Source organism: Apteryx rowi, unplaced genomic scaffold, assembly GCF_003343035.1.
Source record: "Apteryx rowi isolate R43461 unplaced genomic scaffold, aptRow1 scaffold_27, whole genome shotgun sequence".
Taxonomy (NCBI): Eukaryota; Metazoa; Chordata; class Aves; order Apterygiformes; family Apterygidae; genus Apteryx; species Apteryx rowi.
The window spans coordinates 2,587,045-2,599,799 of NW_020449085.1; the positions used below are offsets into that span (position 1 = coordinate 2,587,045).

The 12,755-nt window shown below is 44.7% G+C and overlaps 1 protein-coding gene across 1 annotated transcript in view; it reads left to right on the forward strand.

Annotated features, from left to right (window-relative positions):
- Positions 1 to 276: 276 nt before the first annotated feature.
- ARID3B (AT-rich interaction domain 3B) overlaps positions 277 to 12,755 on the forward strand; it is a 41,804-nt gene continuing 29,325 nt past the window's right edge. Inside the window, exons 1-2 of the mRNA XM_026068436.1 lie at positions 277 to 618; positions 2,824 to 3,488. Of these exons, the coding sequence (XP_025924221.1) occupies positions 2,913 to 3,488 (576 nt within the window). The 5' untranslated portion in view covers positions 277 to 618; positions 2,824 to 2,912. The remainder of the gene's footprint in view (positions 619 to 2,823; positions 3,489 to 12,755) is intronic.

Here is a 12,755-nt window from a genome sequence, read left to right on the forward strand (position 1 = left end):
GGCAGGGGCTGGTCCCGGCTTGCCAGGAGGCAGGCAGGGGGCTTGAGGCCTGGTGGGCCGCAGCGGGGCCGGTTTTGGGGCGCCACCGGGGAGCAGGGCTGGCCGTGGAATAGAGCAGCCCTTCCTTGAGACATGACTTCTCGGGGAGCTTGGGGGTCACGTCAGAGGGGCTGGGGGGCAGGAGGGGATGCGAAGTGGTGGCTGGGGGGCACTAAAGGTCCCTGGGAAAACCAGCCGGGGCGTTGAGAAGCCTTTCTGAGAACAGAGGACATTAACAGTGTTGTTTACTACTTTCTAAAACCTCTCCCTTCCTCATGGCTGGAAGGAAGGCTTGCCTTGACTTCTAATTGTACACTTTAACTCTTTCAGGTTGTTTACATTTGGAAATGTCTTTTACATAGCAAGAACTTATTCTTATTGCTCAAGCTCTATTCAAGCAAAGGAACGAGTTTTCTGAACTATGATGATACTGCAAATAGAACTAGTTAAAAATTCAAACGAGTGGCTTTTTAATTAAACTACTCTCCCAGGGATTAAAATCCACACAAAGGCTGGTGTATGAGGACCTGAAAGTTAAACTGAATCCTTTCACTGCCTTGGTTGATTGAAATGCAAAAAGTAAGCAAATATCCATGCTGAAGAGTAAAATGGATGTTAAAACTTCAAGTGGTCTATTACTGTTGTCTTACTAGTTCAGATGCAGTTGTTTTCTTAAGCTCTAACCTGCTATTGTGATGTATTTAATTTTTGTGAGAAATACGTTTCTTTATTGACTTAAAACTCTCTGTAAAATTGACTGTCTTTTCACAACGACATTGATACTTGCTGAGGGTATGTTTGCTGTACCCAAAATTCATCTCTCTGGAGGGTCTCGAGCTTTTTGTTCAGGTCTAATCAGAACGCTTAGGAGCCGTGCATAAATCTTGCCATAACCTGTCACGCGTTATTGTATCTGAACTCTGGGAAATACACTGGGGCCGCATACCAGGGTGTTACTGCACCCGAGGTGTGTTTGCTTGACACGTTAACCACCTATCAGGTCATTTATTATTGTAATGTACCTGAGGCACGTATTAACCGCACACCCTGCTGAATATCCCCGAGGCATGATAGATGACACCTTAACGTGCTTCAGGTGCAACAATACACAATAAGGTGTGTGGTGGGAGTTGCGTATGTGTGCTCTAAGCTCCCTAATGCCCAACGTGGTTTATGGTTACTATTGCAATACGCGTTCCAGTTCCTCGTTACTTGTACTGGAAATGTGCGTGTGGAACTAGGCCAGATGGTGTACTGTGCCTTAGAAACAAGTATAAGACTCTTTTCAGCTGCCAGGTAATGCGTTATTGCTCCTGACATTCAAACCCCTAATCCACTTTATATTGTTGCATTTGCAAGCTAAAGCTATATCTCTGTCTGTTAGATAAAAATGTTAATATATCACTGAGGCTTTTCATTTTGGTGATGAGCAGTTGGATAGCACAGGAAACAGTTTGCAGAAGGAAAAATGAGTTTGGCATTGTTTGGCATTGAGTTTGGCAGGCACTTTGTAGAAGAGACTGTTTTAATATGTTAGAGGCAGCCTTTGAGTTGCTCTGGGGATACTGGAAGCTGTCTTTCACTTTTGAAGGTGGGATTTGTTAGGGTATTTGTTGTTTTAGAACAGAAATGTATCTGTTCTGAAAACCTGTGTTAGCAAAATAGTCTTTTTCAAGTACTTGGTTTTGGTTGGCTTGAATAACACAGTGCTGATTGTAAACACTGCGGTGGGAGGTGGCTAAGGAGGCTCCTTAGCTTGTTTGTAGTTTGCCTTTCCTTTGTTTCTCCAAACTGACTGTATTTTGGTATCAATGAACCTTGAGGACAGCAAGTGAGATCTGTTTAAGCTTCTTTTCGCATTAAAAAACAGAAGCTGAGAAAGACCTTCTTTGTCAGCAAGTCCAGTTTGTGACACAAAGTCCAAAATACACATGCTATTTTTAATGTTTGGGAATTAAAGGCATAGTCATCTTTCTAGGATTGCTGCAGATCTGAACTGTGTGTCTGACTGCAGTCAGTTCGGTTAGTCTTTGCTCAAGAGGAGTCTAGTGCTGGCTCAGCCTGGGTTTGCTGCAAGTCAAAATGGAGTGCTAGTAAAGCTCTCAGGGTCCCTTGGCTGGGAAAATCAAAGGGAGACCACAGCCAGCGTCTGAGATCCACTGGCAACTCTTGGAATCAGAGACAGAAGTTGCTCAGCGCTTAGTCCTCCATTTCAGGCTAGGGTGATCTTTTTTTAACTCTTCTCTCACTTTCCTTGGGAAAAATAATAGTTAGAAATGTGGTTTTAAGAAAGATGTATGAAGAACTTAAATAATGAAACCACAAAATAACTTACAGTGACAACTGATATGTGATAAACTCTTGTACATTTTTTAATAGAAATATAGTCAAGGCTATCATCCTGGGTGTCTCCTTGTAAGGTAGTGTTTTCAGAAGAACCAGAACCTTAATGTTAAATCCAATATCTCAGAAGTAATTATTTAGTAAATGTGGAAGGCTTTGGTCAAAATTGAATGGCTGGGACAGTGGACAAAGGCATTTCATATGCTGTCTTTGGGATATATGAAACTGAGGTTATAGCAAATGTGTTCAGCTTGAAAATACAATTAAACAGTCTGAAAATTGAATGCAAGTTTGAGCCTGAGGCTGTTAAACATGAAGCTGATTGTTTCACGGTCTCCTGCACAGGAAAGAGTATTGGCATTGCACTCTATTTATCCTCTTCCTGGGGAAAAGATGAAAGCTTTTTATATTCATACAGACAAATATTTGTCTATCTTTCAGATTCTGCCGATCTCCCAAGGTCGGGGCTTGAACCCTGCCAGATAAAGTCAAAAACGCCCCCCTCTTTTCCCAGCCATGCAAACCGCGGGATGAAGCTGGAAGCTGTGGTCGAGCAGCTGCAGAAGCAGCAGCAGAAGCAGCAAGCTCCGCTGCAGATGGATTCCAGGGAGAGACAGCAGAGGCAGATGAGAGAAGCCCAGCTGCTCTATACTCAGCAGCTGGCAGTACAGCAGGCTGTTCTGGCAGCCACATCTGGCAGGGCTTCGGGCGGCTCTGCTGTTGGTCCTTTGGCCAGAGGCCCACCTGCAGCTGGGGCTACGCGAGCTTTTGATCAGAGCAGCATGAATTCAGAGCCAGAAGAGGAAGAGGAGGATGAGGAAGAGGAGGAAGAAGAGGAGGAAGAGGAAGGGGGTTTGGAAGGTGGAGAGCTTGAGGATGGCGCTGATGTGACTGCAAAAGACGCCTGCACTGCTCTGAAATATTTTCATGCTCCCAAAGTTACCCATCACAACCAAAGAGTGGCTTCTACCTCTAATCCTCTTCCAGCTTCAGGGCACCAGCGGGGACAACAGGGGAAAGAAGAACAGGGTAAAGACACTAAGCAAACACATTCTGGTTCCCCTTCTGGGCGTCAGACCTGGAGACTCGATGAGCAGCTCAAGCAGGTCAGTGTTAACGTTGCTCCTTTCCAAGTGAGAATGGCCATATTCAGTCAGACTGAGGACTTCTTTAGCCCGGTATCCTGTTCTAAACACTGGCTGCCTGCGAGTGCTTTGGAAGGGCATGTGCAGGGCGATACTTCCCCAGTGCATTCTTTGAGGTTCTCCTTTTAGAAAAGGAGATTTCACAAGAACTCCAGCTGCTTTACTGGTACAGGTTTCTAGCTAATGATAGAACAGATGAAAAAAAAACCTTTCAGCCCCAATCTGTAGCAGCCTTTGTGAAGAGGAGGAGGACTGTGATTCGGGCTCATTTGTCTTCTGTCTCACTGCTGCTGAGCCATTCAGAATGGGGCAGGCTGATACTGTATTTATTTTTGGTGCAGACACTTGCCTGCTAACATCTCGCTCAAGTTATTTCACCCACAACTATAACCTCTTTGTGTAAGACCCCCTGGCTGCGGTGACTTTTGGGTGGATTTCTGATTTTTTTGGTGTTCTGGGGATGGGCAGAGACAACTACATGTTCTGCCCCTGATCCTGTGAATAAGGAGAGCCGTTTTATATTTTGTGAGTGGGAGCGAAGGAGCTAACTTGCTATCGTTTGGTTATGGTAGGAGATTAATGCTTGGTCTGAATGAAGAATTACCACTGCTTGTGGATAAATGCCAGAGGATGAAGAATTCTTCTCTCAATTGTGTTTTGGCATAAGTGGGTATTTCCGTTAATATAACACTTGTGTGCTGCTTTGTTACAGAGCTAACTTGGACAGATTTTAAGGACACTTGCAGCATTTTTATGTGTATTGAAACTGGGCCCAAGGACTACGTGGTTTAAGCGAGCAAATTGGATATAACTGTCCTATTCTACAGAAAGTAGCCTGAGTGTGAACAGAGTTAGGTTTTGCTTCAGACAGCAGAGTTCTTTGAGCTAAGAAACTTTATATAGACAAAAGCACACCTTCAACCACCCCCCACCCCTTTGCAAACCCTGCGAAGTGAAAGGGCTGGAGCTGCTTACTGGTGGCTGGTGAAGCACAGATGTTTGGAAGTTTGCTATGAGCACTCTTAGGGCAGATTAACCCTAGCTGCTGGTTGGACTTGTAAGAAAATCTGCTTTATGCTGTCATGGGCAGCACCTTGAGGAGGAACTCTTAAAGTTCAGCAAGCTCTGTATCCTTTCCTGTACCGTTTAATGCTTCCTGCAGGGTCTTGCCCAGCAGCTCCTGCAAACAGGTGTCAGTTCTTGCTCCTACGCTGATGCGTGTGGCAGGGATCTCTGCAGGTTGCCAGGTGGATGGCATTTGTGCTGTAAAGCATGCTGGCTAAGCAAGCCAGGTGCACGGGATTCAGCAGGCAGCCCGTTGCTGCTGTGCTTCTCTGTGCTTGTTTCTCAAGACAGCTTGGTTTGAAAGAGCAGTTACTCAAACTGTAGTAGGGAAATGAGGTGGGTACGTTGGTCAGGTGACAGTCACTGGAGAAATTGCTTCAGAATTTACTGGATTATAGTGACCGACAGAAAAAACTTCCCCTTTCTAATCTCTGAGCGTAGACTAGCAGGCAGGACTCTGGTTGTTAGGGGATTGCTTTCCAAAGCATAAACTTAGAAATGAAGTCTTTGGCTGTTTTTATTTCTAGCTTGGCCAGTGCTCCAGCGTGAACAAGCATGTCCTTGTGCTTCGTTACAATACTTGCCTATCTTGTGAGTCCTGTGAAACTTACTGAGTTAATAGGCTTGATTCCTAGACTGTTTGTCATCTTCTGGGAAGATAAATGTCTGCAAACATGCCAGATCTGATCTTGGATGTGGAATATCAAAAATGTTATCCAGAGAATTATTTTATGGTTGATGCACTGTGCACTAATGCTGACCTAATTGCTTTGGCCCACTTTTGTTGCATTTCAGCAGTATTCTTCAAGTATTTGGGGAATAGGTTGCAGCTTAACTTAGTCTGATTTCAGGCCAATTTATTCTGGAAACCAAGGTGCACAAAGATTGACTTGGAGGCAAAATTCAAAATAACCTCTTCTTGCTGCTGAGTCTCACTGTCGGTAGGCAGACAGTATCAGCAGGCTCAGAAAGGGATTAGACAAATTTGTGAATACCAAATTCATAAATGGATTTTAAAGGAATATCAGGGATGTGCTCTAACAGTCCCAATACAACACCTCTAGATGGTGGGAAAGTATGAAGGGAAAATGGATGGCGGAAAGTGGGCGGGTTCACATGTTTTCCCTAACTACTGTCCCCGGATGCTACTGATGACAGTGGAGTACTGGGTGGGATGGACTGCTGGTCTGGCCCAGCAAGGCCTGGCTTATGTGCGTAGTCACGCTGCTGAACAAAGTTATTCAGGTGCTTTGGCATGCTCAAAAGGCAACATTGAGGTGCAAAATATTAATGATGCTGGTGAAGTATATTCACCTTGAGTAGGGTAAATATTGCAGATCAGCTTGTTTGCATTCACCAGTGGAGTCTGCATACCAGAGAGTAAAAATTTAACTGCAGTATACGAGATCAGAGCTGGTGAGCAGGGGGATTGCGTGGAGGTAGGAATAAGCAGGTGGACAGGCAGACAAGAACTGTTAGCTGCCATGACTGCCCCAAAAAATTGCATGCAAATGTGGATTGTCCACATAATTCTGTGAGCTAAATGGCAGCGCGCTGCCCATGTGCAAGCACTGTCTGAATTTTTTCCATTTAAGATATATGCTTTAAAGGTACTGGGCGTTTTGTTTTGTTTTGTCTGTTTTGGTAGAAAAACCTGGATCAGATGGAGAAGTGCATATGTTCTCCAGTAAATTCCTCAAATGATTCCTGAACTTGTCATTTTTGTTTTAGCTTCTGTTGAGACTGGAGGCTAATGACCCGTAGGTATATGCCGTTTCCAGCTAGATCTGATCTGGGAGTATTTGTGGTATGCGTGATGGCTGTTGCTCGCAGAAGAGGAGAAAAAGTCACTTCTGTTTCTTTCAAGGGTGGATTTTTCTTCTAAAAGTAGCATCCTTGAGGGGGGAAAACATATCTTGAAAGTGTAAGGTTAAGATTGCCTGGAAGGTATGTGATAGGAAGATGGTTGAAAGGTGAAAGCTACCACCGAGATCTAGCCCCGTTCTATTCAGTCCCGGACAGCCAAGTAAATAATTGTAGAACAAGCCGGCGGACAAAAGAGCTGGCTCAGCTCATGACACAGGGGCGGTGGGAATCCTGTCAGCACAAAACAGCGAGGCAGTGTCGTTGCTTGTCGGGGAGTTGCACTCCCGAAAGAAGAGCTGGGGCAGGGGGGGGTGCTCAGCTCGTTCACTCGCTGCTTGTACGGCTCGAACCTTGTGTAAATCCATCACGGCTCCGACAGGCGAGGGCTCCCGCAGCCCTGCTAGAAAGGGCGTTGTGGACTGCCTGTCCTGCGCCAAAGAAAAATGAGCTTTTAATTCCGCGGGTGAAAATGTTGCTTTTAGCAAATGGTTGGGTGTGGGTTGTCATGTAGTGGGTTCTCACATAGCTTGACAATGTCTTTGGTTACCGGGCAGAGCAAAGGCGGCACCACAGGCAGGGTCTTTCTGGTGCTGCTTTCTCAGCTATTCCTTTTCCACCTGAGGCTGGTGATCAGTACTAGCATGAGTAATTTTGCAAAGCTGTTATTACAGCGCACGCATTCGTACCTGCATTCCTTTGTGGAATGTAAGAATAAAGCCAAGGTTTTCAGGCATCAGCTGATGTTTAATGCCTTCTTAAACACAGCAAGGTAAGTCTCCATAAAGCAAGTATCTGATTTTCAGAGAGTGGTGCACGGTCTGTTTTTTAGGGATATCTCATGTTAGTTTCTTAGAAATCACTAGTGACTTCTAAAAATCCTGACCTAAACTTTTACAAAGGTCACAGTGTTTATTAAGGTAGGTCAGCTTAAAATAATTACTTTGCTTTTGCTCTAGGGTCTAGGAATGAGTGGTTGAGATTCCATAATCTTAAGTATGTGCCTCAAGTGTTGTGCATATTAAGGTACTGCTCGGGAGATACTCATTAATCCAGAGGGGGTGAAGATCCCAGGAACAAAAAAAAACCTGTTTCATACAGTGCATTTTTTTTTGCCTCCTAATTATATGGGATATCCAGGGCCCAATTCAATGGCTTGATTTTTAATTCCAAATGCAAGTCACTTACTGTTTGTTTTTTTTCCCCTTCTTGTTTTGACATAATGAGAGAATTCTTCTCTAACAGCTGGTGTGAAATATTTGGTTTCTTCCTCTTGTTTAGTAAAAGCCATTTTCTATAAGAAGGTATTTTACTTCTTAAATTGCTATTTGCTGCTTCTCCTGAAATCCATAGTTTAGGTTTGGTTAAATGAAGACTTCATCCCTATGGAGTCTGCTTCTGCTGTAGCAACTAACTTGGAGTTCGTAGTGATTTGTAACTTAAAATGTGTTATCAATGGTGGGAGCAGAGAAGGATCTTGGAAGCAAATGCACATACCTGGTGCCTGAAGATCTACATAGCTTCCAGTGTCTACACACAAAATTGGAGGTTTGTATGTGTTTGTAGCTAATGTGCCCAAAATGCAAATGTACCTGTGCATATAAATTAGCACAGAACGTGTTTGTCCTTAGCCAACCTTGAAGTAGTCTGACATCTCCATTCAAAATGCTCTGGAGAAACAGTATCCCTTGGACTTGTGTCCTACTAGCTTCAGCACCTCTGGGTCGTGTGGTACTAGACTTAGTGTTCTTAGGCTGGCTTCAGAGAGGTGAGCGTATGAGGTAGTGATGTCCAAGGGGATGCGGGTGTCTCTTTCCTCTCTTTTGCAAACAAGCCAAGAGTTCCTTGGAGATAACGTCAGCCAAGTTTGACACGAGTGGAGAGACTTCAAAGGTGTACAAAGTTAAGTCTCGCTCAAATTGGCTGGTAAATAGGAAGGAGCACTCCAACCCCTCATATGTCCCTGCCCTGCTGGGATAAGGCAGCAGCCAATGCAGCTGCTTAGATTAGACATCACAGAATTGCCCCAAATCTTCATCTCAAGGTAACTCCATAGGATTCATAAGGGCTACGTTATATTGCAGTGACCATGCTGTATCTGGAGTTATGTAGCTAAGGAGCAGTTTCTTTGCTCATTTATATCCTGGGCAAGGTATGGCTTATTTTGGGTTTGTTTCAGGTGCTAAATTTATCTTTAGGAGTAGTTGCAGTTTGTCTGCTTCAGTGCCAATTTACAGATATTCTAGCTAACAGTGAAGACTGAAGGTGGAAAGAGCTTGAATGTGTTGTGTTCTTATATATTCTCACTTCAGGATAAATCTGAGCATCTCATATGTGGCAGTGAGAATTTCTCCTCCCACAGCCACACAGCACTGAACAAATCTTCTTGTCACTTGTATTTTAGTTAATTCCTTTGAGTATTTGTGAATAGGAGACATTCACGAAGAGTCCTGCGCTTGCTTAAGGACGTGTAGGTGGATTCTTGTTTTGCAAAGAACTGTGTTCATGCTTCAGTCACTAGGTTATGGGAGCACATAAAAGAAACGTTGTAAAAACAGGTAATTAATCTGCTAATTTCAGTCCATTCTCTTTCTTGCTTTTCTCCCCCCTCCTCCCTGCTATTCCTGAAATCACTAAAATGTTTTCAGAACCCATCTTTGAAGCGGTAGGTATTGACTTGAGCTCTGTTAGCAGTAAGAGTGGGAAGGGTTTATTCCAATTTCAGTAAAGTTTTAGCATGCAGCGTGTACGCAGTAATTATAACTTGGTTCTTCATGCCTGAGAACTTGCAGCTCAGGGCAGTAGTCCTGATCTTATCAGCATTTTGTAGTACAACAGTTTTCTTTATAATAGCATCTGTTTCACTTCCTAAGGCTTAACTCTACCCACAAAAGGAATTTTGGTGGATTCTGTGATAATCCTGAAATTGCCGCCCCTGTACCTTTCCATTGACTCGGTGCTTTCAGTTAACCCATGGGGTAGAGGAGGGGCTTGCTTTTTCACCGCGACGTTTAGCCTAGTGCCTTAGTGGGTGATTTCAGCAGGTTTCCGTCGGCCTGAAACCTTTATCAAAACTCCAGGCCTGCAGCGAAGAGGTGGGTGCAGAACAAGTTTGAATTTCAGGCCAGAAGTCGTTCTCCTTTCTTTCACTTATCAAAACTTCAGCGGGTTCTCTCCAGTTTAGTGTTTGTCATTTGAGTACAGCTTTGTCGCCTGATTAAAACTGCTCAGGTTTTAGCAGAGTTCCTCTCAAACAGCTGTATGAAACTGGGGTAGGGGAGAAGGAAACAGCCCGTAAAAGGGACTGGAGTTATTATTTCCAATTTCTTACCAATACCATGTTCATATCTACTGTTGCCATGATCTGTGCAAGCGTAATGGGAAAAGGCAACACTGAGATGTTTCTTTGGTGGCCTTAAAACTCCACTTTTGTTTAGATGTTTTGATCCTTAGGAAAACTAGTTATTTTCTCGAGTCTCTGGGAGTGACAGCCATTTGAGGTGGTAATATTTGAGTGACAACTGTCTATGGACATGAGTTTAGGCTGTTCATTGGTAAGGTTTTGTCCTGAAAAGAACAAATTGGAAGGGGCAGGAAAGTGCCATTCCCTCTTCCATCTGCTTGAAGACTTTGTTTTTGACGAAAGGGTTAAACTCTGGCTTTTGAATGTGGGATTGGAAACCAAAATTGCTCTGGACATCTGAGCTTTCCTCTAATAAGATATTCCAGGTGGTTAGGGAGTAATCCTAAAATAGCTCCAGATATAATTGCTTCTAAAGTCAGGCCCAGAGCCTCTCGGGAGGGGCAGTCCCGGGAGCGCTTTGATGGTTTCCGAGGTGTGTCAGCAGCACCCGGGGAGGCTCCCGGGCTCCGGAGGTGGCCTGCAAATGCAGGAATCCCTTCCCAAATTCTCTGCCTTCCTACTAATGCTCGGCTTCGGAGCATCAAGCTGAGACAGTGTTTCTGCTGGTGGCTTTTTCTGTAAGAAACTTCAGCTAAATTCTGGCCGGGGTAATGCAAGAGCTGTGGAAATGGCTGTTTGTCTAACACCAGTAAATTCCCTTGATGCGCAGTGGTGGAGGGAGAGGCGGGTTTCTCCCCAGAGAACGACCTGCCTCTCTGAACAGCGTGTTTTCCTTCCTGCTACTATTGCCTGACTTATACAAAGGTCTTTTAATGACTTGGGAGGGTATATTGATTTCTCAGGTTCCTGCTGTTCATACAGAGCAGGGCTTCTCGGCGTAGGGTAACTTTGTTTTCCTAGGAGGAAAGGAAGGGAAGGTTGATATCAAAGCTGCCTCTGAGCTCTCTTGCTCTGTAAAATGCCTTTTACCCTGCACGGAGGAGCTCCGCAAGCTCCTCGCTCGTGTAGCTGTTCAGTTGTGCTTGAATCGCTAGCAGTAGTCTGGGGGTGACTGTTACGTGAGATCAGCTGGAACTTCAGAGATGGTTTCCACTGTAGATCTAGGGCCGTGTTGCAGGACTGTTCTAACAGCCACCAATATTTGGTGGCTTTGCCTGCAGTCTGGGCGCAGACCCAGGGGTTTTGGGGTGCAGAATAGGCAGGCTGTCAAGATCAAAGCCGAGGCCTGGGAAAGAGTCTGTCGGTGCCTGCGCTCTGCATAAATAAGGCTTTATTCCCTGGCTGCTGAGCTGACGTTTTGTGCTAGCCCGAGACTTCCTGAACTCTGCTATCAAAACCAAAATATTGCTCTCTGTCCTCATGTCTCCAGTGTGCAGCGTGGGGTGGGGGCTCTGCAGCGAGAAGCAGCGCTGGTGGCCTGCAGTGGGGAGGCCTGAAGACGTTTCTAGCCTATCCTAAAAGGAGCCTAGGCTGTGGTAGAACTGCTTTTAACCTGGTGGCTGCAGGGGTTCACCAGGCGCAGTCCCCAGTGTGCTTTCGAGGCAGGTGGAATGACTGAAGGTGTTAGCCCTCGTCTGCCGGAGATCATGGCCTGTACGGAGCCGCTGGAATGGGTCGGTGGGAAGGCAGCTGAATCGTCTCAAAGCGGCCTTGCGGAAGAGTTACGCCAGAGCTGGGTGAGGTGTGGTCTCCTTATCTATCTCCTCAAGGCTTTACTGTGGGGCCACCTTTCCAGCTACCGCAAGAGGGAACGTTAATACTACCCCCGTCTCTATCAGCTAAGATCATTTCTCGTCATGCCAGGTGATGTTGATCTCTGCCGGCTCCTTGGACGTAGAGGGAAGCACTGTGATGAAGGGTTCAGCTAGCTTTTATCTCCTTTTCCCTAGTAAGATGTGGGGGAAGCATTGCTTCTGCGCTCTTGAACATCTCAAGATGTAGATGTGGAAAGTAGTGCACATACATTCTGCTTATTATTCGGCATACCAAACTTTAACAATCCTCTGATTTATTTCTAATTACAGTTCTTTGGAGGAAACAAGAAAAATAACTTTTGAAGAGTCTTCAAACCTGTGGACAGTTTTGTTCCCTGAATTTTTATCAAGTTCAAACCCACTGGCAATAGGGAATTGCTGCCTTGTTTAAGGTCCCTTCTCTTCCCTGTCCCTGTCTCCACATCTAGCGGAATAAAGCTCTCAGTGTGACCAAAGTTCCTTATGAATGCAAGTGTTTTGCCTCTTGGAGTACCCAATTTAGTTTTTTAATGCCATGGACAGTTTTGCCCCTTCAATTCATAACTAAGTACGAACTTCACAAAAAAAAAGACTCAGCCTTCTAAAAATCTTGTTGCCTTAGAATATCAAGTTGAGGATGCAAAATAATTGTTGCCTTCTGAGGAGCCTGGCTTGTGTATTTTATTCTGATTATTCACATACGTTGTTTGATCTGAGCTAACTGGCTCCTTATCAGTGAGGTTTTAGGAGCAGCTGGATGTTACCATAATTAGCAAAAAACCTGTGTGTTTTAATCTCTGCTAGCAAAGGACACCCAGATTGAATCCTCCTGTGAACAAAACTGGTCTTCAGATCTCTTCCTAGAGAGGACTGGGAATTGATCTGCTGTAATAAACAGCTGACATAACAGAAGTGGCAATAATCCCCCATTAAATATCTTTCAGTTGATGGGACTCACTGGATAATTGACTTTCCAGCAGGAATTACTGGCTCAAACTAAATCAGCAGGCATTAGGGCAGCTCACTGCTGGGTTTTTTAAAGGGGGAAATGTAGCTTTGGCTGGCCTTGACAAGAGCTATTCATCTTTGTAATTCAATGTATTTGTCACAACCAGATGACTCCAAGATTTCGGTTATTGGACCACCTCTCTAATTAACATGTATTTTTATGCCGAAATCTCCTTTAGTCTTCAGTGCGTTTCT